Source organism: Aulonocara stuartgranti, assembly GCF_965226115.1.
Source record: "Aulonocara stuartgranti genome assembly, chromosome: 5".
Classification (NCBI taxonomy): domain Eukaryota; kingdom Metazoa; phylum Chordata; class Actinopteri; order Cichliformes; family Cichlidae; genus Aulonocara; species Aulonocara stuartgranti.
Genome location: NC_138943.1, coordinates 20,622,506 through 20,647,500, shown reverse-complemented (window position 1 = coordinate 20,647,500; position 24,995 = coordinate 20,622,506). Strand labels below are relative to the sequence as shown.

At 41.0% G+C, this 24,995-nt stretch overlaps 4 protein-coding genes across 5 annotated transcripts in view; 2 read left to right on the top strand and 2 right to left on the bottom strand.

Annotated features, from left to right (window-relative positions):
* med20 (mediator complex subunit 20) overlaps window positions 1-1,087 on the bottom strand; it is a 2,790-nt gene extending 1,703 nt beyond the window's left edge. The window contains exons 1-2 of the mRNA XM_082533314.1: window positions 887-1,087; window positions 529-674 (exon numbers count right to left, since the gene is read on the bottom strand). Of these exons, the coding sequence (XP_082389440.1) occupies window positions 529-674; window positions 887-900 (160 nt within the window). The 5' untranslated portion in view covers window positions 901-1,087. The remainder of the gene's footprint in view (window positions 1-528; window positions 675-886) is intronic.
* A 40-nt stretch (window positions 1,088-1,127) lies between these two features.
* bysl (bystin-like) lies at window positions 1,128-9,830 on the top strand. Its single transcript, XM_082533313.1, has 7 exons — window positions 1,128-1,520; window positions 2,527-2,677; window positions 4,315-4,453; window positions 4,663-4,796; window positions 4,890-5,050; window positions 8,919-9,021; window positions 9,179-9,830. Exons 1-7 carry the CDS (start codon window positions 1,256-1,258, stop codon window positions 9,531-9,533), a joined length of 1,308 nt encoding a protein of 435 aa, XP_082389439.1. The 5' UTR covers window positions 1,128-1,255; the 3' UTR covers window positions 9,534-9,830.
* A 1,561-nt stretch (window positions 9,831-11,391) lies between these two features.
* ccnd3 (cyclin D3) lies at window positions 11,392-15,255 on the top strand. 2 transcript variants are annotated; one of them, XM_082534885.1, is made up of 5 exons: window positions 11,392-12,026; window positions 12,099-12,314; window positions 13,479-13,641; window positions 14,376-14,518; window positions 14,744-15,255. In XM_082534885.1, the coding sequence occupies exons 1-5, from the start codon at window positions 11,793-11,795 to the stop codon at window positions 14,939-14,941; spliced, it is 954 nt and encodes a 317-aa protein (XP_082391011.1). In that variant the 5' UTR covers window positions 11,392-11,792; the 3' UTR covers window positions 14,942-15,255. The 2 variants fall into 2 exon arrangements, with proteins under 2 accessions (XP_082391011.1, XP_082391012.1); XM_082534886.1 differs by lacking the exon at window positions 14,744-15,255 and adding an exon at window positions 14,587-14,731.
* A 67-nt stretch (window positions 15,256-15,322) lies between these two features.
* On the bottom strand, window positions 15,323-24,740 carry nuak2 (NUAK family, SNF1-like kinase, 2). Its single transcript, XM_082532810.1, has 6 exons — window positions 24,246-24,740; window positions 20,218-20,338; window positions 19,638-19,789; window positions 18,659-18,724; window positions 18,285-18,537; window positions 15,323-18,193 (listed from the first exon to the last, which is right to left on the bottom strand). The coding sequence occupies exons 1-6, from the start codon at window positions 24,483-24,485 to the stop codon at window positions 17,148-17,150; spliced, it is 1,878 nt and encodes a 625-aa protein (XP_082388936.1). The 5' UTR covers window positions 24,486-24,740; the 3' UTR covers window positions 15,323-17,147.
* Between the last annotated feature and the right edge of the window lie 255 nt (window positions 24,741-24,995).

The window sequence follows — 24,995 nt, the reverse complement described above, 5'->3', positions numbered from 1 at the left end:
CACTCAACAGATTTTGTGAAGTGGACATATATATATGTATATACTGGTTTTGCAAGTATATGACACTGACTTCATTGTACCTATATTATAGTCAGTCTAGTCCTTACAAATACTTTATAGAACTGTGATGTTATATTTGTCACAATTTCTCTTGCCCTCTTTGCCAGATCTCTCTAGAATTTTTTTTAATGTCAGTGACACTTAGCTGCATAAATAAGGGAGATATGAAAATCACTTTGCCAAAAAACAAGTTCTGCTTTGTGATAGAAATGTTCTTTCTTACTCAAAATGACTCAGAATCGTTCGTGAGAGATCTGTTTGACAGATTATAGGCCAATAAGTCATTTACAACAGTTCAAATACCGGCAATCTTTTTTTTCTTTGCAAACAATCACACGAAAAGGGGATAAAATACTCTGCAGCCCCACCTAGACATAGACATCAGGTCACCCTCATGGGTGAGTGCATTAATGTGATCTATAAATCTGAATTCTAAAGCTCAGAAACAAACAGATAAAAAATTATTACTGCTGGAATTTCCCGTGGCATGGTAAGTCTCGCAGTCCACGCAGAAGCTGCCTTGCTTCACGGCGCCCAGCTGCTCCAGCTTTTTGTGCAGCATGTCCACAGTCTGCTGCACGCTCTTCCCCTCCGCCACGGGCACCTGGCACACACTGCGGGGCACAGCAAGCAGAGCACTTGAGGGACCAGCATACACTTTGCCCTGTGTCACGTTACCAGCATTGTTGAATGAGACAGAGCCACGCTCCGCGGATCAATGGGACAAAAAAACCACGCAGGATGGTTGAGGCTAGGCTAAAACTGTTTGAATATTTAGGGGTTAAAAAACGTTTAAAATCAAACGTAGGTTTAAAAACCACCTTACCAAGTAACACCCATTGATGTTTTGCCTCTCTTCACTTGTAGTACGGTGTTTGAGCACTTCCGGGTTAAATAAAACCCCTTCCGGTAAAGTGAAAGGAAACAACAGAAAAAAAAATAAAATATTATTGATAATAAAGAATGGTGAATATTAACACCGTTTCACAATGAAACCGTCAACTGACGTTGTTGCACTTTTTTTCTGAAGTGGTCGCCGAAAGCCGGATGTTACGTGAGTGTGTTGCGTCACTTCCTTCTCCCCGGACCTACACACGTGTTGAAGCAGTGACTGTTTACAGTGTTTGGTGAGGTAGCTCGCACATGTCCACGGGAACATCCACACTGTGGTCACAGCTGAAGTAAAACCGCAGCGATGCCGAAAGTCAAACGATCCAAAGGTGGAGGAGAGAAGAGCGGAGCCGCGCCAGTGGCGCTGGCCGACCAGATCCTGCAGGCGGACATTGTCCGAGCCAAAGGCCGGGTCAAGATCAGAGACACCCGGGAAGAAAGCGACGACAAGTACGTGGACGAGCGGTTGTCACGGAAAATCTTACAACAAGCCCGCATTCAACAAGAGGAACTTCAGACCGAATATGGGCTGGCACCAGAAAAGAAGAAAGCACCAGTCACTGTTCTCGGTAATGTTGGATTGGTGTCGTAGTTATCCTTAAATTGGCGGATATTTGAATAGAGTTTGGTGAGCCAAGTGCTAGCACCATGCGCACATCAAGTCAGTCGTCTTTAACACACATCGCATTTGTTCAATGTCTTCTGACTAGATTAGGTAGCTTTTGTTTATATACCTACATTTGTCCTTTAACTTTCATAATCCACAACATTCCACAGCGCACATCTTTTCATGAGAAAAAACTAATACTAGCTCTGGTTTGCAGTCTTGTTACTATACATATAAAATACACTCTCACAAGCACATTTTAAAATATAATTAAAAAGCATTTCTCTGGTCTAGATATTTATTTGTAGCAGGTATGTCATAATCTATAAATACAAGTAATATATCCATTAAACCTTTATCATGTGCAACCCCGTTACACTACTAATGTTTTTTGTTTGTTTTAATAAAATTATCATAAATGTTTTTATTAGCTGAAGGGATTGATCTGTTAATCTGCTGCCTTTGTAACTGCTTTTACAAAAAAAAGTAAATATTGAAAATTTGGTAGGTTTTGAAAGTTGCTTAAATGAATAAAAATTGAGTGTTATCTGTTATCAAGTGTGAAAGATGCTCAAGAATTTATTAAACAATATTTTTTAATCTACTTTTTTGGGTTCTGAAGTATTGGCTGCAGAGATGCGCATATAAACAAAAATATCATAAAAAGTTTATCTTTAATGCCTGATCTGGACATATTTAATATTTAGTTTTTTCTTAAATACATACCAGAAAATTATAAAATAATAAGACATTTTTAAAGCCTGAATTGTCCTCCTATTGCTAAATGACCTAGGAGTTTTCCACACAAATACATAGAAGTGCAGCACATGTTGAATCCATGTTAAAGTGTAAAATCTTTCCTTGTGATTGTCTTTATCAAGAGACATTACTTAACTAAAATATTTACACCCAAAACAGTTCAGTGTGATCTTCTAATGAGCCATCTCCATCTTGTAATCTTATTTTAGGGCCTGAGCCTCAGGATGCAGACTCGGATGAAGAATGGCCGGCGCTGGGAGCAGCAGGTCCTGCAGATGTTGAGTACGATGAAGAAATCGTCGTTGACGCTGAAGATGAGAAGGCCATCGAGATGTTCATGAACAAAAACCCTCCAGTGAGGTGAGCTACACCATCGCTTTAACTTGAGGCGCTGCGAGCTCAGCAAATCCTTAGCTTTGTGTTTGTACTAATGCTGTGCAATAGTGGAAAGTTTGGTATCGAGTAGGGGTGGGCGGTATAAACGGTATACGGTAGAAACGAAATGAATTTGGCCAATGGTAGAGATTTTGACTATAGTGCATGTTGATGGTGTCATCAAGCTGCGCCTGTTTTGGTCGAAAGCATTGCAGTGGCTGCAAGCAATGTCATCTGCAATTTGGGCGACAGTAATAGCAAAGAGACGAAGCTCGTTTTAGAAAAAGAGGAAAGCCAAAAACTGCGCTTCCTCCACTTCCCTACCATTGATTCATTAATGTTGAATTCTCTCGCAGCAGCTCTATTCCCATGTTGTTGCAGTATATTAATAACTAACCTCGTATTGTGGATGGATTATCTCAGTTGTTCTCCTGACTGAAGTTTGGTCCATGCGATTGCATTTGTCCCTGACCATCGGACCCTCACGTAGAGCAGGGTGATATGACCAAAAATATTTATCACGATATACATTTGAAAATCTGCGATAACGATATAACTGACGATATAATTGACACTAGACAAAATGCTTTACAACTCCACAACTTTATTAGTGCAAAAAACATCAATGTATTTCACTTAAACAAGCAGCTGTTTTTTATCTGCATTAAAGTTATATAAAAATGTAACAGTGCAAATGCAGATTCCTTGCTGACAGTTTAACCAAAAAGCATTTCCAGTGGAAACTGGCCGACATATCCTCAGCATAACCATGTTTAACATCCACTAAACTTAAGACGTTATACACACACAACACAGTAATACTATGTTGAAGCACAGTACGTATCACTCTGCGAGGCTCCTGCCTACAATAGCCGTAATGCTCCGACAATCCATCAAGGGGTGCGGCTTTGTTGTTTACCAAAGTCGTACTAAAACATTTTTGACAGATTTTTGAGCGCCGTGTTCCACATAAAATCGGTTTGAGGTCAGTAAGCTCAACTAGAATTCATACATAAGGCACACTGTCGATTTTTGAGAAAATTAAAGGATTTTAAGTGTGCCTTATAGTGCGAAAATACAGAAGAAAAGAGTATATCGTGATATATATCATTACCGCACATGCTTCAAAGTGTACCGCGATATGGATTTTAGGCCATATCGCCCAGCCCTAGTATGAGCCAATACCAGCACTTCTAACCTATAAAGGAGTCGCCTTCAATTTGCAAATTCTAAATATATTTTAATGACAGCTAAATCTCTGGTTTTTGCTTTCGACAATAATTAGTTAAAACAGCAAAGCACATCTTTTTAACCTTTCTTTTAATTTGAAACTTGTTTATTGTTTTTTTGTTTTTTAGAGCTGTAATGTTATTATGGGTTTTTGGATCCGGTTCTCTTGTTGCGATCAACACAACAAGGTTCATAGTGCATGTTTGAAGTGTAGTTTTTCATTTCCAAAACATAACTTATCCAACATAATTCAGTCGGCTACATAATGAACATGGAGGATAGAAACAAATTACCGATCAAATTGTGCTGGTATTGATCCGATACCAATACCAGCACTGGTATCGATATTTGGATTGGTCGGCAAACCACTAACTCCTTTGTGGCTCTTGCAGACGGACGTTAGCCGACATCATTATGGAGAAGATCACAGAGAAGCAGACAGAGGTGGGCACGGTGATGTCAGAGGTTTCCGGGTGTCCGATGCCACAGCTGGACCCAAGAGTAACAGAAGTGTACAGAGGTGTCGGTAAGGTAAGTTTACTTCAAGCCTACCACACGTCAACTAACTGGGAGACAAACTAAAGGAAAATAGACACAGTCAGTGGAGAAGCCCACTGGCCCGGTTAGTCATGCATATCATATCGAGCAGAGGGGGAGTTTGTACACATCGCTTGTATAACAGGTGTGTTTTTGTTAATGGAGACATGTTTAAAGTTGCCCTTTCTCTTCTTGTGCTTCAGGTTCTGTCGAAATACCGCAGCGGCAAACTGCCAAAGGCCTTTAAAATAATACCTGCGCTTTCAAACTGGGAGCAGGTTTTGTATTTGACTGACCCCGACTCCTGGTCGGCAGCTGCTATGTACCAGGCGACGAGGTAAACTTTGAGCTGATGCGCTTTGTGATGATTCGTTTTCCGCAAGTTCTCTTAAGTGATATAATGAAGTATTTTTCCTTGTTCCTTTTAAAGGATATTCTCGTCCAATCTGAAAGAGCGAATGGCCCAGAGGTTTTACAACTTAGTGCTGCTGCCTCGAGTACGGGATGATATCGCAGAATACAAGCGACTGAACTTTCACCTTTACAGCGCCCTGAAGAAGGCCCTGTTCAAACCGGGAGCATGGTTTAAAGGTGAGACTGAGGATTCGAATAAATACTTAAGATTGAGAACAGACTGTGACAGAACTGAGTAGAAGTGTGTGTGGAAGTGATTACAGAAATCTAGTAATCATAGTAATATAGAGTCATGTGTTTTCAAACTAAAGCATTTAAATAAATGTTATGTTACTGTACATTCTAGGTGTTATATTTAAATGTAGCAAACAAGCAGAACTAATTGGACTATTTCTGAAAAACCACTGGTGAGCCACATGTGTCTCAGCTGAAACACTGAAATGCATATTTTCAAAATGCTGTGCGTTCATTTGACACACATTTGTTCATGAAGAGTATTCATATGAAAAGAGAAGGAGAGACCATAAAAGTACATCTTTCCTTGTGTTACAGTGCTGTGATTGCAGCCTTTCCTCAATTCCCTGTGAATGGGAGCCATGGCCTTTAATTAATGGTGATGACAATCTGCGCATCAGTTATAATGAAACTGATATTGTGGCTCATTGTTATGCAGTGGTGCTGGAGATGCCTACAGTCTGCTGAGACTGACTAAGTCACTTGGATGAGTCATGAAATGTTTTGTAGATGAACTCTGTCAGCTTTCTAGGATTTCCTTACTCGGGTCGCTGAGCATTTTAACAAAAGTGTTGCATTAACTGTGTAGGAATGACAACTGTTGTGCACATTGAAGAATATGTAAAATGTCAAAGAACAGTTTCCACTTTCTGAAATATCTTTAAGAATTCAAAGTAAAGGGTATCTGTGAAGTCAGGACAAGTTCTGGAAGAGAACATCTCCATAAATTTGCACATATGCTGAGCAGAAAGCAAAATACCCACATGACTGCAGAGCAGCTGCTTGAAGCTTTAACTGATTGGGGTGGTTGTACTGTTTCGCTGTGTTGATGCACAGAAGAGATCTTGTCATTGGCAGCATCTTTGTAAGCTGGGAGGAATAGATTTCACTGACTTTTGGCAAATTTTGCATGCAAAAATGATGCATTCAGTCACGACAGGGAAACTGAAATAAGATTGGGGTATACAACTGGACAGTGATCCAACATAGACTTTGAAATCCACCATGAACTACTCCAAGAACCCCTACAGGCTACAGCTGTGTGTCTCTCGGGCCTGTAAACAGTAACCTTTGTTATTGTTTGATTAAATCTTCATCGAAGGCTTAGATCCAGTTGCATGTAACCCTTGGAAAAGAAGTGGGTACATTAAATGACTGAGAGGATTTGGCAGCTTGTTGCATTGCAGAAAACAAGCTTTCTGGGACATCTCAGATTTCCAATTTCAGCACTAAATTTAGAAATATTATTCTGAAGACCCTGATGGAGGATTACAGTGTCCATAGGGTAAATAGCACCATTGGTTCTGGTAGGAAAGTAATTAACACACTCAAATCTAATTGGGTCAAAGCGTCTTTCATACATCCACAACTGATTGTTGAGGATGATTTTTCTTTAATCTTGTCAGTCTTGTGTTCACAAATTGTCCCAGTTCGGTGGGACTATTTTCCCTAAACATCCTGTGACCTATATTCTGGCAAAACGGTAATGCGAGATGTCACCACTGTGTGGCAGTGTTGCTTACAAAGATGTATTTTATAACCCACGAAGCATGAGAGAGTGGGAGAGTGAGAAGTGATCAGAAGCATGCTAAATATTTAATTTAGTGGAGAATTTGAAGACGCTAGAATAATGTGTTTAAAAAGCTTCAAATATTATTTTTAACATAATTAAGCAGCGGGCAAACTTGTGCAGAATCACCTTAATTTGGATTTCATGAGCACATGCAGCCCAAAGAAAAATAACAGTAATAATAATCATAATCATAACCATGTTATAATGATTCTAGCATATGTATGTATGTTTGTAGGATCCTGTCTACTCCTAGACGAGTGGAGCTATTTTAATGAAACTTTGCATAGACATTGACACTGACCGTCAGTATGTATGGCATATTGAACATCATAGAATGAATGATATATATGATGGGGTGAGATAGAGTGGAATGCTTTGGTATAGAATGGAATAGTATAGAATGGAATATTATACAGTAGGGCTGTGCGATATGACCAAAATCTCATATCCCGATAACGATATAAATCACAAAAAATTTAATATTTTCTGTAAATTCTGTGAATCTCGTCTTGCGTGAAGTGTTTCCAGCTGGGCGTCATGTACCTGGAGTCGAGTGTTTTAACCGATGCATGAAACGACACATTGTTAGACAGGTTTTAACGGCCGCCGTTTTCTTTGTGAGTATTTATTACACGGCCTGCTGGGGGAAAAGCCTCTTCTAACGTTTAAGTCTAAGGTTTATTTTTTAGCACCTGGCGGCTCTTTTTTGCTTCTCATCCGTAAACACTCTGCATACATTTTCACATGATTCCGTTTATTTTGAAAATTCTCAACAGGATCTTGAGTTTTATTGTGAAAGGTTTATGTGGAAATTAACAAGCGGACATGCGATGGTTTTACCGTCGTTGTTGCTAACGACAACCCATAAAAACAGGCGCTTGTCCATCTGTAGTGTGGTTATATTAAATATAAGAGAAAGAGAGAACTTTAAGAAATTAATATAGCCACTACAGTGACCATCAAAACGATGAAAAAATATTGCCGTAAGCAGTTTATTTTGCGACACCACGAAACAAACGATAGCGTAAAATGAAACAATAGACGTTTTTCTATCGTCATCTGATATATATCGTTATATCGAACAGCCCTATTATACAGTGGAACACCATAGTATAGAATGGTGTGTGTATAGAATGGAAAGTCATATTATACAGTGGGGTGTCATAGAATGGGAAGCTATAGAATGGAATGCTATAACCATACAATGGGATGCCATAGTGTAGAATGGAGCGCTATATAATAGAACATCATAGTATAGAATGTAACATAGTACAGAACGGTGTCACCAAATGAAATCCCATAGTATAGAATTAAACGCCATAGACTGCAATTTCGCAGTATAGAATGTTGTGGCACAGAATGGAATGTCATACAATAGACTAGTGCTGCAGCTATCGATTGTTTTAGTAATCAAATAATGAAAATGTGTATCCTATTGATTAATACTATTGACCACTATTGATTGATACTTTTGTCTTATTAATGAGCAATAATAAATATTCAAGAATGATCAAACACAAGTCAGTCAAAATGAACTGCTCATTGGGTTAAATTTTAGAAATTCTAGTGTTTTAAAGTTTAACTGCATACAACAAGATGTTATATTTAAAACATTTTTAAGATAACTTTTCTTAAATGCAAAAACATAAATAAACTCAAGTACAGTGAAAGACAAATAAAATAAGGTGTATATTCAATCTAAACTAAGGCATCAAACATTTACCTTGACTCTGTGTTCTTGGAAGGCTTTCCCCAGTGTTTTATCAGTAAAGGTTTTAATGGTGATTACAGGAACAGCGCTGCTGTTTTGGACGTAGGAGAAGTGTTTTCATTTACTTAACCTGAGCACACCATCTCAGTAACAGCTCCGCCTCTTTGCTCTTCACGGTGTATAAACACACTCCAGCTCCACTTTGCCACTGTTGCCTTTATCAGTGTTTTTGTTTACAACTGGGCGCTGCACGTGTTTAATGTTGTTTTTGTTCATACATTGCTCCTAAATGCATTTCTATTGCAAGTCTGTTTTAAGTCACAAATGACTTGCCATAGAATGGAACATCATAGAATTGAGTGTTCCATTAGAGTGTATAATGGCATAATACTATAATTAATTGAAAATGTTAAAAAAAAAACAACTTGCAGTTTGATCCTTAATTTTTTTACCTTTTTTTTTATTTCTGTCTATTATAATTTTTCTGGAACACTTATTTAACATTTTTTTCCTGGACCTTCACACAGGTATCCTGATTCCTCTCTGTGAATCTGGGACATGCACTCTCAGGGAAGCCATCATCATCGGGAGTATCCTCACGAAGTGCTCAATTCCCGTGCTGCACTCCAGGTGAGGCTTCCTCACTGACATACGCTGGCAGACAGATGTCAGCATTTGCTCATGTGAAGTATTAACCAGCTGTCCTTGAAGGCCTCATTCTGTGCAGTGCAGGCAAGTTAACACAGAGTTCAAGGTTATCTAACAAGCAGTCTTTCTTGTCTTTCAGCGCTGCAATGCTTAAGTTGGCAGAGATGGAGTATAATGGTGCCAACAGCATTTTCCTGCGCCTCCTGCTCGACAAGAAGTACGCCCTGCCTTTCCGTGTTCTGGATGCCTTGGTGGCCCACTTCCTGTCCTTCCGCAGTGAAAAACGCGAGCTTCCTGTGCTGTGGCATCAGAGTTTACTCACCTTGGCTCAGCGCTACAAGGCTGACCTGGGGTCTGAACAGAAGGAAGCACTGCTGGAGCTGCTCAAGATACAAACACACCCACAGATCTCTGCAGAGATCCGCAGGGAGCTGCAGAACTCGGAGTCGAGGGACATTGAAATCGGGCTCCCTGTTACAGTGGAAATGGACTGATTTGGTTCGGTTTTCTTCCTTAGTAATGTTTCCTCAGCGTGAAAAAAAAAAATCTTGGATTTCAATATTCTTCTTGTCATGGGATAAAAGAGTTTGGAAAGATCAGTGTCTTGGAGTTCGCACATTTGGAAATGCACATCACTAGTGATACTGCTAATGTAATTTCGTATCGTCACGCTCAAGCTTTTTCTCTACAGATGCAGAGGAGTGGTCACGTGGCTTTTCTGTTCATCTAAATAAGAACAGCTCTGTTGTTATGAAGCAGAACATTGATTAAAAACGAACTGAATCTTTAAACATTTGCCATCAATGTCCATTTATTGCTTTTGCCTGTTAGAGTTCTGTAGGAGTTGTAACATGTTGAGTATGTCAGATTACCAAGTAGAGAGCTGCCTCTGGTTTTAGACATTTTTACAAATAACTTCACAGATTTATATCACCAAACTAAGTTAATGAGTCCTGCATTACTAGTGTATAATCGTGTCCGTCTTGTGAAGGAGTTTAACAGCCATTAGGTAATTCAGTTTATTGACCTCAAATGGAACATAGTTACACCAAAAAAGTTTGCCCTGGGCCTTTTTGTACACTGCTCAAAACCTTAAAGGAACACTTTGAAAGCATCAGATGTCACTGGGGAAAAAATCATGCTGATCTCTACTGATATGAACTAACTAAAGTGTTAGGAATGAAAGGTTGTCACATCATGTGATGGAAATGAAAATGATCGACCTACAGGGGGTTGAGTTCACCGGCGGAGTCTCAAAACGGGTCCAAGATTTTCATCCTGCCACCTAATGGCAGTGAGCAGATACCGGTTCTGCATATGGTTTAAGGACCACCTTCGGCCCTGTCAAGCTCTCTTAGAATAACTTCCTGTCTCCTGGAAGGAAGTTTCAAAAGACAAGAAAGGACCCCGCTTGTCTCATTGATTTGCTCTCCTGATATTTAGACTGTAGTATTGATATTTTAACCTTTGCCTTTGTTAATTCCCTGAAACACAAAGCAGCTGAAACTGATTAACAACGCCCTCTGCAACTTAACTAACCAGATCAATATCTCAGAGGTTTACCTGACTCGATGCTTTAGTCTGACTAAAAAAAAAAAAATGCTTCTTTGACTTTTTTGAGCAGTCTAGATTTGCTGTTGTGCTTGGGTTTGTTGTCCTGTTGCAGAACTAATTTCAGTCAAGCTTTAGCAATCAGAGGAGTTTATTGTGGACACAATGCAAGGTGCCCTCCACCACTGTGTTTATACCGGTACGCTGTGCTTGGTTTTCACCAAACATAGTGCTGTGCAACATGACCAAAACATCTCAACTTTGCTCCTGTTTATCTAAAGGACACTGTTCCAGAAGTCTTGTTTTCTCAGGTGCAACTTTTTAGAGAGAAAAGACTTTCTTGTGAGAACCCTTTCAAATAAGCCATACGTGTTCAGTCTTTTTCTAACTGCTGTCATAAACTTTAATATTTAGCATGCTTGCTAAACCGGTAGAGTCTGAGATGTAGTTGTTGAGTGAGTTTGAGTGAGCATTGGCTTGAATATAGTTGAACTAAATGCCAACTACAGAAGTTGACCCAAACTGCTTTAGAGACAGCTAGGCACATTTATATTCAAGGTCTCCAAAAAACCTAGTTTCAAAATACATAAAAAATTGAAAGGTTGATTTTGTAAAGTAAATATTACAGTGGTTTAGTGATCATTAAAATGTGTTCAGTATTTGTAAGTTAATGATGACTCATCTCATAAATCCTGACACAGCGCTGTCCTCTATAAGCTGCCTTTATAGGCAGAAAGTGTTGGTATCGACAATACTAGACCTGTATTTACTTGGTATCAAATTTGCTGAATGGCACAGAACAAAAATAAACAAAAAAGAAAGTTCCTAAATAAGGCTATGAGATATGGGTGGATTTTTGTTTAGAGGTCTTCGAGATTTCCAGGGGAAAAAAATTCCAAAATTATTTTTAATTTTTAGTAAATGTATATGCATTTAAAATGGCAAGGAAGACAAGAAGAAGACAAAATGCAAATAAGCTGGAAAATATTCAGCTTTAATTTTTGTTTATTTTTTGAGGGCTAAAATAAAATTCAGTTCAGTTTGAAATTAATACTCTTAAAGAAAATTAAAGAAAAAATATTGGCTGAAAATGGCGTTATGTCAGCAGCTACTGGACAGCTAGCTAAAAGAGGAATGGCCGCCATAACGGACCGAAGCTAACGCTAGCTAAACGGTTTATTGATGCTCCTTCACTGAACTGGATGTGCCTGGAAATGGAGGGCTTCAGAGTTGATCCGGAGATGGGAAATGTTAGTGAAACAGAGCAGGCTGTGGTCCCCCGGGCGAGCAGGGACCACGCTATGACCGGTGATCTCAGAGTGCTACACAACCTGCGGGCCTTTGAGGAGACCAGCCGGGTGACCTCCCCCTTTGACGGGGTGCAGACAGAAGTCCAGCCGTACATGAGAAGGATACTAGCTGTGTGGATGTTTCAGGTATACACTCATCAGTCACAGTGTAATTTTCCACCTAGTTCAGGTGAAATAAACCAGATTTCTGTCTGACAGGTGTGTGAGGAGCAGAAATGCGAGGAGGAGGTGTTTCCACAGGCGATGCGTTACCTGGACTGTTACCTGAGCCGTTTTGCAGTTGAGAAGACCAACCTGCAGCTGTTAGGGGCAGTTTGTATGTTCCTGGCCTCCAAAATGAGAGAAACGATCCCCCTGACTGCCAGCAAGCTTTGTGTCTACACAGAAAACTCCATTTCAGTCTCAGACATTCTGGTAAAGGCATTAACTATTATAAAGGAGCTAATATCCTTGATGTTTATCTCCCCCCAAACAGCACAGAAAAACTACCACCCCTGACCAAGTCTGGGTTATAAATAAATAAATAAAAGTAATAATCAAATGCACAATTAAGTTTCGTCGCATAAGTCTGAGGGATCCCACATAATAAGTGAATAAATGAATCTGCTTTTCCCACTAAAATAAAATGTATTTATTTGACATCCTTGATGCTTTTTATGCTTCTCTTAAAGCACTTTTTTAAAACCTCTTTAGGCTTCTAATAAAAGAAATTGTGAAGGGATTATACTTATTTTATTTAACAGATCATTACTGGTACATCCCAAGTATACACAGGGAGGCTGGATTTAAACCCAGGACCTTCTTGCAGTGAGGCGGTGTTGCAAACCACCCCACTGTGACCCCTCTTTCTGTTGCATTTATTGCAAATATTCAAAGCGACCTCATGATTTAACTGAGCCTCCAGTTTGTCTCTTTTAAAAGTGGAATCTGTAATACTTGTTTTCCATGGATCTCACGATAATCCCCAAAATCAACACTGTTGCTTCTTAATCTGTGGATAGTTTTCCTGTTTTGGCCGCATCCAGAAAGGCCAGCTACATTCCCATGAACCTCAAATATCCTGGTGGTCAAATGAAAATCAGACGGCGCAATGACAGTCTTGTAGCTTTGCTTTTGTCATGAATTTCATGAGAGGACATTTATAAACTTGACAGAAATGCATACTTTGACCAAAGCAGTGCTTCTCAAACTGTGGTTTAGGCCTCAATGATATGACATTGGGCAACTGCAGATGGATCGTGGACACACCTTTCAATACTTTTATTCCATCTGAAAAGGAACAACAGTTGTAATATTCATTGAAGACTAAGTAGAGACACTTATTGGTACGATTTCTAAGGGCACAATTTTATCAAGGCCATTTTAGAAGATCTTTGTAGGTAGGAAGCCGGAAATGTTCCCTTTTCACAATCATTTTTTTGACCAAAGGCTTGCAGGCATGCACACTGTTCAGGACACGGGGGTTTGACTGAGGGGTTAGGGTGACCAGCACTCGTTGGCTGATCTGAATGAGTGTTCCTGCTGTGGGATTTTGATGGTGGACTGGCTTCAAGGAATGTGTGTGTGTGTGTGTTGCAGCACTGGGAGCTGGCAGTGGTGTCAAGGTTAGAGTGGTGTCTGGCCTCCGTGGTCCCCTCTGACTTCCTGGAGCCAATTCTTCACGCTCTCCCCTTTGTCCGACCTCCCCACCTTCAGAACATGCGCAGGCATGTTCACACCTACATCGCTCTGGCTGCCATGGGTACGTTGCATAACTGAGTTACCTAAACATGAAATGGTATCCCCAAATGAAAGACAATATCAGTCAATTTAGTGTTCAATTTAAGGCAGACAACTAATGGAAAATACATTTTAACAAAAAAAATCTTGTAATGTAATGAAATCATCTCATTTACACCCCCCTGTAAAACAATCCGTGATAAGACTTTTTACTTCATGATCATCAAGGGACTATTTAAGCCGTGAACAGTGGGCATCAAACAGCCCCAACCATGATTACGATGTGTCAGCAGTTCATTTTGGATAGTGAGAGCAGAGTTTGTGTAATCCTGCATTGTCTGCTATGAAAGACCTGCATCCAGCTATTCAGCTGGCCGAGTTCCCACCTATCTCTATCTGCAATACTGCCCGAGGCTGCAGGTCACAGGGATACAGTTAGTTGCTGCTCTTTCAGGCAGCTGTTACACATTTTCAGCCCCATAAAAATAAGACATTTTAACCCACTCTAAGGGTGTAAAGCAAGAACTGAATGGCTGAGTTTTTGTCTCACCATTTCTCCTGCTTCAAGCAATTAGGATATCATATTATCCTGTTCTGGGAAGTGTCTGTTTTAAGCTTTTAGGTTCATCTGTCAGGGTGTGTCGAGCATGGTGGCGACCATCTGTCTACCATCTATTTTCTTTCTCAATATTGTGTGGACAAAGTGCTCATTATTAATAGAAGACACGAAAGTAATAAAACGTTTTTAATTATCAGAATGCAGGTTTTCAGTCTTCCCGCCCTCCACTGTAACGTGTGCCTGCGTGAGCATTGCCACGCAGAAGCTAAAGCTGCTGGACGCTGGCGTGTCTGCAGATTCAGTGATAACGTTTTTGGCCGACCTTTTGGCCGCTGATCAGGTAAGGCTAATGTTTAACTGACTGAGTTTCAGGCAGTATCTCTTTTGACTTTGCCCTTTCGTCAACAGCGATGGGTGTATTTGTCGTCTTTGATCAAACAGCCTGAGAACTGCTGCAAACAAACCACTGTTTAAAAAGCATCTTAAAACATATCCATGATTATATGTGCGGCCTTGTCACCGCTGACAAATTCATTGTTTCTATGTGAAACGTGGCCCCGAACAGAACGCCCTGCTCCTCTGCTATGACCAGCTCAGGATTGTGTTAGAGCTCAGCCTGCCCTCCAGTTTTCAGGATATGGTTTGCAAGCCAAAGGAACACGGATCAGGGAGCAGTTACACCCCTGCTGACATTCAGGATGTTGTACTGACACCGACATCCCCACCAGAAGAAATCAAACTAAAACACTCCTCCCTGCCTTGAAAAGTTTACTGCCAGGAAATGAAACGAGAAGGCCAGATAAGATGGAAGAAATTCATCTACGTGGCTCTTTGATTAAGATTATTTTTTTGTGCATGCTTTGTTTAAGAGTGTTGTTTTCTGGAATCGCGTAAGCAGTTTTATCCCTTGATCTACATAAAAACCTGCTGTGACAGTGAGAATTAAATTGCACCCAATCCTGCCAGCAGTGTTTGCACATTTTAATTGTTACTTTTTGCAAATCTAATACTAGTGATGGTGGTTCTGTTAAGTTTAAACTGAAGTCTGTCTGCGGTTCGGGCTGTGCTGAATGCAAATGAATCCTGTTATACGCCAATGCAATATCTGTATGAAGGCCATTAACAACACTGGCCAGCAAATGAGTTGTTTGTTGTCGTTTTTTTATTGACTTCCTCATCCCAGCAAGGACAACACAGCAGAACAGTCACACAAATGATAAGCCAGTAACTTTGGCAGACATGGTTTAAATTAAACCTGAAATATATGGGATAAGGGAAAGGGAGAAACAAAAACAATGAAATGCCCACATTACAACAAACACATTAAATTATTTTATAAAAGCAAAAAACAAAACAAACATCCTACAAACAATATTTTCCTTGTCACACATGAAAATCAAAGATCATATGTGAGAATGAGTTTTACCTTCATCTTAATACAATCCATCAGATTCCAGAAATTAAGAAAAAAAACTTTCAATAAAAAAAATTAAAAAAAAGTATCTTTTGCAAATGAACAGGCTTTCAATTCCTGATGAGCCTCCTTCATCAGAACCATGTTTCTGAACAACATGGTTCTGCAGCTTGCATCAATGGCTTTGTGCAACTCTTGTTACATGACACTGATACATAAATGGTGTATTTATCAGGTTTCAGTGGCCTGAAAGTGCTATTCCAGGCACTGGCTTAGCATCCAAATTAAAATCAAACATACATGCTGATGTAGCTGAATACCAGGAGTATTTCATAAAGCAAGACAGAGCCAGGTAGCTACGAAAATATCTGGTCAAGCTTAATTAAGGATCAATACCTGCATTTATGATTTTAATTTGAACTCTAGTTTTGATTCAGTGACTACTTTTTGGCAGCGCTATTTTTAACTGGTGTTATCTGGCCTTATAAAATACTACGCTGTTCCATAACCGATGATTCAACTTCATAAAAACCCCCCAAAACAAATAGTAATTAGTTGGGGAACTTCATACTGTTGATTTTCAAAACAAAAAAAATAAAAAAAAAAAAATAACTGGGCCCCACCTGTTTTTGTAAAACTCCCACACGTGTATGTAGACTCAAAGGCTATTTGTGCACTTGTATCAGCGCAAGCTAGCAAGCAAAGGCAGGTTCGACTGGTTAGGCCAGTGATTCATAGGGTCACTATTATTATTCAAGTCATTATCCAAACACAGAACAAGTCATTTCAGGAAAAACATTTATATATATAAAAAAAAAAAAAAAAAGTCAGTAGTCCCCGTTTCAAACATCAAAACTTGGCACATTTTGCTGGGGATTTTTAGCGCCAAGGTTTTCCAAATCTGCTCTTTGGCATCTGTGAAATGTTACCTTACCCATAAACAAAACTCATTCCAACATCGAAACTGTTTGCTATTGCCGTCATCATCCTAGACAAACATCATGTTGACAGAAGATTACGAAGCTAGAATCCAAATAACACTCATTGAACTTTCTCAAACTTTCTTGTTGACAATAAACCACAATGCAGAGTATTCTGCTGCTGTAACTCGGACACAAACCAGCTACATTCAATCAGATCTACTGTAACTGTATTAAAAATGTCTCCCGAATTTCCGTCTCTGAAGTGCTTTTGGTTTCATTGTGAATTAATTGACTAGCAACCTCTAACAATGAAAACCAGAGTTCAAGCTCTCTTCTCCTGAGACTGTTTGATGAAAGTCAAATTGCACTATGTAACATTTCCTTTGCGTAATTGCATTTCCTTATTTTAGTTTCGGTTAAATCAAATCGACCATCTCAAATACAATCAGTCTTCTCCCTTTTTTTGGTACTGTATTAATTCCTGAATTCTGCCAAAATGATCACCTTACAGTGTTCTGGTATTTTCACACAACGCACTTTGGCTTTCATGACCACAATATTGTTAAAGTCACTTCAAAATTCAGGATGACCACTAATTCTTTAGCCAGCATCTTGTCCCTTATTACTGGTCTTCAGCTTGCATTGGAGCTTCGTATGACCATGGCCTGTTTGTAAGCCTCTGTGACGTTATCACAGTCTGAAATCGAAAAGGCACTGTCAGCCACTCCAGACTTGTAACAGTCCCAGGACCTCAACAGCCCATCGGACAGAATTCTGTCTTCTTGGATGTCCAGAAGGTTATCAGCAGAAACGCAGCCTCTCATGCTCGCCTTGGCTGGTTTATCCATTTGCATTGCTGGCCTCACGTGGTCTGGTAGATCCAGCTGATCAAAGGACTCTGAAGATAAAATGCTATCTTCGCTGATGGCTCCGCTTGGTCTTGATCGGCCACCTCCATGAGGCAGAGATGTCGCCAGCTGGTCCAAAGACCCAAACTCATGTAACCCACCAGAGGAGAACTTTCCATTACGCTTGAGGATGCCCTTCCTGTAGGGTGCTGAAGGGCACTCTTTCGTTTGCGTTACCAAGCCAGAGTCACTGTTCTCTGGAGATGATGAGTAATACCCCGACTCTTGCTCAGCAGGCTTCTTTAGGATACCTTTGCGAGGCAGCTGTGCAGCTGAAGGTGCTTTACCTGGTGCAGACAAGTCCAAGATTTTTTGTGGCTCCACTAAACTGACAGTTGATGTTTCGCTTATCGACTTCTGTTTCACACTGTTACGCCTCTTCAGAATACCCTTGGAGGGCCGAGTGTCTGTGCTACCCTCGTGAACTGCCTGGGTGATGTTATTCTCCTTATGTGACCTTCGCAGGGACCGTTGTCGGACTACATCCCCTGCACTGCCCTGCGTGCGGAGCAGGCAGCGCATCTTGGAGCCATTCTCCAGTAAAGGCCTGGATGTACGACGCAGCCAACTAGCAACACCGGCCAGCCCAGCAGGCTGTGATGTTGACGGAGATACTGGGGCAGAGGTCTGCTCCACATGACTGCTCCTTCTCTCACACAGTAACGGCTGCGGATAGCCCCAGTTGAGCCACCAGTGACCGGCAATCTCCTCTATTGTAGCTCGGCGGTCAGGATTCACCATCAGCATCCAGCGGATGAGTCCACATGCATCTGATGGAAAGAAATGGGAAAAATCAAGACTCCTATAAAAGCTAAAATATAATTTAGCTTCACTGAGGAAAAATCCGTTTTAAAAACTTACCAGAGGGTTTGTTTGGTTTCCGGTAGTCTCCGGTGCTGATCTGCTGCACTAGCATCTTGTGGTTGTTCCCGTCAAATGGCATGGTTCCGTGAACCAGCGTGTACAAAAGCACCCCAAGAGACCAAGTGTCCACCTCTGGGCCATGGTACGGACGCCCGTTGACAATCTCCGGGGAGGCATATAAAGGACTGCCGCAAAAAGTCTGAAGTAACTCGTCACCGTGGTAGAGGTTCGACAGCCCAAAGTCTGCAATCTGTGAGAACAAAAGATGTGATGTGAAGCGTATTTTCCCATTGAAGTTCTTCAGTTACAGCGCATCACTGTTAGTTATAAAATGCGTAACGCAGGCTATTGATTTCAATCCACGTGCATACCTTAACATTGCCGTTGTCATCCAGTAAAATGTTCTCCAGTTTCAGGTCCCGGTGTACGATTCCGTTCTAAGAGGAAAAAGGATTTATTTTTGTTTGTTTGTTTTTTTCCTTCTTTTTTGTTTAAGCTTTGTTTCATGCATGCTGTTAGGGATCGGTTTACTGGGAGTTGTCTGCATTACGTAGAAAGGATTTGCTTTACTGGGTTACACCACATTATTCTCTAACAGAAGACCTCTCTGGTACGTCAGCAGTGCCTCATTGTGCTGTGCTCTGTAGGGGGGCATGCCTTTGACTCAAGTTTGCATTTGCTTCACTTACAAAAAAAAAAAGCAGGTCAGCTACTGCTCCTTACATATGAGCACTTGCTGTAGCAACGAACACATTCTTTGTGTAGCGTGGCGTTCATTTATTGTTAAAATGCCATCATGAAGAAACTTTGGAATTTGTCGCTGTGCCAAATGTAGGTGATATAACAGATGGCCTTTCTCTGTTGAATAACGTGGATAAATAAATGTTTAACGAGACATCAGACCTCTGTAAAGAGGTAAAGGACAGGTGGTTAACACAGTAATATGAAAGGGCAGGTCACTCAGCAAATACTGTCTAGCAAACGTTTATTTATAAATGCTTTGCCAAGCAGAGCCATGATAAAATATAATGTTCACTGAATGGTGGTAATTGCACGGCTCTGGGCTTGCTAGAACAACCGATTGCTGTGTGTGTGTGTTCTGTTCCTTCACACCCTCATTAAACTGTGAGACCATGCGTGTGCATGTTGGGATTGCTGGCCTTTAGCCTTCACTTGGTCTCAGTACAGACCAACTGTTCATTTTCCCCCAGGCTGACAGTGAATAATACCCATTATGTAACTTTGGAGGTGCCAGCGCCTTGGAAAAACAGTGAATCTGAGCGCAGCCCTGTGTCATTAGGCTTAAGACAACAGCAGGTTGAAGATCCGATATGAGAAAAACTGCCTTACCTGATGACAGTAGTGGACAGCTGACACAATCTGCCTGAAGAAATGCCTGGCCTCCCGCTCGGGGATGCTTTTCTTGTCACAGATGTAGTCATACAGATCCCCCCGGCTGGCATACTCCATGACAATCACAATTTTGTCCTTGTTCTCAAATACTGAAATACAGAAGAGCAGAGCTCCTTTGAATTCAACGCTTCAAACCATTTGCAATACTTGAGCTGTGTGAGAGACGTCCATTATCTGTGCAACCGCTAATTTACACCAATTACAGCTATACAGCAAACAAACGTGCACTGAAGTGGAGAAACGCTGAGTGATGACCACCTCATCAGGCGTGAGGGGTGCTGGAAGACACGGGGCTCTGCGCATTATCAGCGGCGCCGGATTACGGCAGGAAGTTGCCACTTACGTAACTCTGCATCAGACTTGAGCACAAAGACGTGCGTGACAAAACTCGGAATCTCAAACAGAGAGACTCCTTCCCCCCACCCAAGATATCACGTTTGTATGTAGTGTGTGGGACAGAATGATTAAAGTCAAACCCAAACATAGTCATTAGCATTTTGTTTTTGAAATAATGTACCTTCATATATGGTGATGACGTGCGGATGACAGAGCGAGGACATGATCTCGATTTCTCTGCGAATGTGAATCAGATCTTGTTCATCCTTGATCTTCTCCTTTCTGATAGATTTTACGGCAACCTTTAAGAAAGAAAAATCAATAAAGTGAGAGGTAAGTAAGAATGAGCTCATGGAATAATTAATCATCCAACAGGGAATCAAACTTTTTCTTCCCCCATGTAAGGTCTAAACCACTTTAATGGGCTTCCTTGTGTAAAAAGGGTTAGAAGTCTGCTGGAGGGGGTTACATGAATAGAGACAAAACAGGGAACGAGTGAGCCTGTACTCCAGCTCCCTCCAGCTTCTAATGCTAATGACAACTCTAATGGTCTAGACCTCGAGGTGTTTCAGCAAATCTAATTTTAACACTCAAAAGGACACAAGAGACTGTAGGAGACTCAATAAATGCTAAACCACAAGGTGCACAAGTTGGGGAAAAAAAAAAAATCAGTGACAGTAATATTCACGTCAACTTTATCCAACTTTACTGGTTATGTTGCTCAAATAAGGCATTTTTTAAAATCAAAATTCAGGTCAAAAGTTGCATAATTATTGATTAAAAAGCAAACAAAACCTTAATGCAATGATCAGCAGAGGTATACTAGATAAGTCATGTCTATTAAGTGCAGTATGGTTTAAAAAAAAAAATTAAAAAAAATCCACAAATCAGCCGCTAGTTAACATAAATTGCCGTCCTCCCACTGCTTGTTTGATTGCGAGTGGAACAATGAGCATTGAACTGAAACCTGTGCCATTTTGAACTCCGGGTCAAGTATTGTCTGTTTTAAAGAAAACTAGAGTTGGCCGTTAGGTCTGCGAGGCCCACAGAAGTAAAAATTTAAATGTGAATAGCATCTCAGTCTGAACTCGCAGGCAAGCTGTATTCATGTCATTCTGTTGCCCATTGGAAGCGCAGATGCTTGGGATTCCTCTGTGCGCCGAGTGCGTCATCAGTCCACCCCAAGGTTGAAGAGGTGCTGTGAGGCACCAGATGGTGCAGGCGGTGGGGTGTCCTCATTTCTAACCCTCGAGGTTCCAGAGACAGGAAAATGAGTAAAGCAGCGACTTGTCATATCCGTGTCAACGCGTGACCTGTCTCCCCGTCGTGAGTCACTGTCTGGCGTGGATGCTCTTGCAAATAAACCCCCGTATTCCCTCCACCCGGGCCCGTTTCCTGACTCTGAGAATGGAGGTTTCCTGCATTTGTTTGCGTAGCTGTCAGACAGGCCTGAACTCACACTCATGACGAGTTCACATCCTTGTGAGGTTATCTGTGTGTGTGCAATCTCTGTTACAGACAGTCTGCTCCACGTAATAAGCACAGAGGGGCTGAAATCTTTCACATTTCACAGCAAAGACTCAAACCACATTTCTGCACAACACACACAACTCATGAGCCACCATTATCCCCCTGGCCATTTGCACCAGACAGCCCTGTTAAAATGTAGGCTTAGTGAAGCTTTGTAGAGTTTTAATCAGGTTTTAATCAGGTATGCACAAAATCATGGGTCGATCCAGAAGTTTAAAAACTACATTTTGGGACAGATTTGATATCATTAATATCCTTTTTATTTATTTTTATTCCAGGGAAACAATAAATCATGATATAAAAAAAGCATGTTTAAGGATTTCTTAAGATCCTTAGATCAGCTCTTCAGACCATCTTGGAATATTTATCCCGTGCTCAGCTGATGTGACAACACAGATGAGTCACGCAGGTGAGTATCGGCCTCTGAAATCAGTAAATGGCACTTTGTTTACAGGTATACGGAGTCACTTTATCTAAATAAAGCAAGTATAGACGCAGTCTTAGGAGCTCAAAAAGAAGGCAAATGGACTTTAACTTAAAGAAGTCTGGTTTTTTTTTTTAAGGCTGTCATGACCTGAATGACTGAGAACCTACACAGACATACAGACACAAGTATTTAACCAGTTTAACTGTGGAGCATGAGTAAAAACGCCCCTGGGAACTCTCTTGCACAATGAATTAATTAACAGCTGATGCAAACCAAGTCTAGGGACTTAACTGGGGCGTCTGAATACACAAACAGCATTCATGTCAGGCACCGAGTGGCAGATCAACCCCTATCCTGATGTATGTTGACACCCCACCCCCCAACCTACCTTACCCCACCTCAGTGGATTATGCAATCAGACTTTTGCACTTAGACAATGGAAACAGCTGTAATGCCACAGCACGCAAGATGAAGCCACTGTTTGTTTTTGTGTCACTCCCCTGAGTCAATGACACATCTCTGTCCATTATGTTGTCAATAATCAGGCGTGCAAAGGCTTCTCTGCTAAATGCCATTTGTTGGGTGTGAGATTCAAAACACGTATGTGGGCTAATCAGTATTTTGATACTTAAAATAAAATAAAAAAAATTGTAGGTTTGAAGCATCAGGAAGCTGCCAGACACCAACTCATTTCTAATAAAAACAGCAGAGCCAGTCGGTGAAAGAGCAGAAATGGGCGTGTGTGGACACGGCTCAACTTGTATCACTGCATGTTTACTGTAAGCAGCAAAGGGAAGGGGAAAAGGATTCTAACACTTACTTCCTTGACTTCTCCACTTTCACAAAAGCAGGACTTTTAACAAAGGGCATTTCCGATAAAGTATGAAACAGCAGCCAAGTCAGGCTTCCCAAGAAAAGGCCGAAGTATCTACAGCAGGAACGTTTAGTTTTCATTTTAAAGTCTAGATGTGGGCTTTGATTTGTATCATTTTAACACACTTTCCGTTTCCCGGTATGTTCGATAAGCCACGGCAAGTAAACAAACCATTAGGCAGCACGAATGCAAATCACACGTTTATCGAGAGAACAAAGATTTTAATAGGTTCACCAAAATAAACTCAGGTGCCAGTTTATTATGTGGGTTTGTTTAAATTGGTTTTAAGTGTTGTTGTTGAGTCAGGGTTTGTTTTGTGGTACCACATGACCCTGACCCAGTCCCGTACAGTATTTTTTAACTGGTCTCACAATCAACCCACTTCCACATTCCTTTCTAAAATATTTAGAAGCTAAAAATAAAAGAGATCCAAGATCTTATAATCAAGGGGAAACCCCCCCCCCCCCCTCCTTTTTATGCCTCTTTTAAGGGCTTATCTTTCTAATGTTTTAAATTCCTCGCATTTCCCCTTAGGCCATGGAGAGCTGGAATTTACCTGGAAGCCCAATTGCAACCCCCGCATCCCCCCCCCTCCCCCCTCCTGTTCCTTTTATCAGAAAAAAAACCCAACAAAAAGAAAGTTACCTAAACTGCTTCCTGGGGAAAATAACTTACCCAGCCCTCACATGGGCTAATTTAAAAAAAAAAAAAAAAAAAAGAGAGAGAGAGAGAGAGAGAGATAGAGGTTATATAAAATGCCTTGTGATAAATTTCTGTTGAAACGCCATGATAATGACCTCAAACTGGAGCAGATCTCACTGTTTAACCTGAATACACCATGAAGAAGCATGGGCAGATGCTTGCATAATTGCATTTGCGCTTAAGACAAATTTAAGCGCTTATCAAGCAGATCAGAAAGAGTCTGCGGGCTGGCGAGGAGGAAATTATTAGATCATGGTCAGTATATTCCAGTGTGAACGTAAGAAAAGTCCATAAATAAACACACTGAACCCTTCGGCAAACTTTAGCCAATAGACAAACACCTCAGGAGAGATGGCAGGCGCACTTTCAACTTTATTACTTTACAATCCGCCTTATAAAAAATTAACAATATTATTTTTCTTACAATCCAGCAATACTTTGCTTTTTTCAAAGTGAACGCTCTGCGGTAGAGTTTCCACGCCTTTATTTGAAAATTCAAATCCAAGCGAGCTCTACCTGTTTGCAGACAGTCAGTCACCTAAAAATAGCGCTCGCTGTCTAAACAACAGGTGGCCGATGGGACAAGCAGTCCAAAGACTGACGTGAGACTGACTGCAGGTAAAATGTGATCAGATTAAAAATAATAATAATAAAAGAAAAATAACACATTGCTTACCAGTCTACCGGACCTTTCCTTGGCCTTCTTCACCTTGCCGTAGGTTCCTTTTCCGAGGGTCTCCAGAAACTCGTACCGGTGTTTCAGGTTGTGTTTGTGGTGGTGCCTCTTCACGGCTTGTTTTTTCACGGGCACCTGGAATTGAGCTTTCCCGAAGGGTGTGTTTTCGTCGTGAAAAGCTCCCCCGACGGACGGCCTGTTGCAGGCTGACGAAAGACGGGCAGCGCGTAAAGCATCCATGCCGACCCCCGGCAGAGGTGTTGTCTTGTGTCGCTTTACTTTCAGAGCCAGGTATTAAAAATGCATTCCCTCTGTGTGGAGCCGCAGGCACGCTTCAGGTTAAAGTCTCGATATAAAGTCTTCAGCTGAGAACTGCAGGTTAGTGTGATCAAGAAGCTGTAGGCAGGAACTGGAACATCTGCGTGTTAGCTCGGTAATGCTGCTGAAACTCAGCAGCAGGTAGGCAAGAGTGAGGGGGAAAGCGGCGGAGCACCGCCCGCAGACGGACACGTCAAATAGTGGAGGGGGAGTTTCAGGTAAGGGAGGAGCGCTGGATCTGCTGCACCGCGCATACCGTGGAGTGAACAAACAGAGCGAACTAGTTCATGTTGGATTTACTGGCTTCAGCTTTATTTAAAGTTAATGTTAAAAACAAGAAGAAATGATTCAGTGTGGCCTGGTAACCTCTTTTAATTCCCACACATGCTTTGTTTAGTTTTTTGTTTTTGGGTGATTGGTGTAAAAATCTGT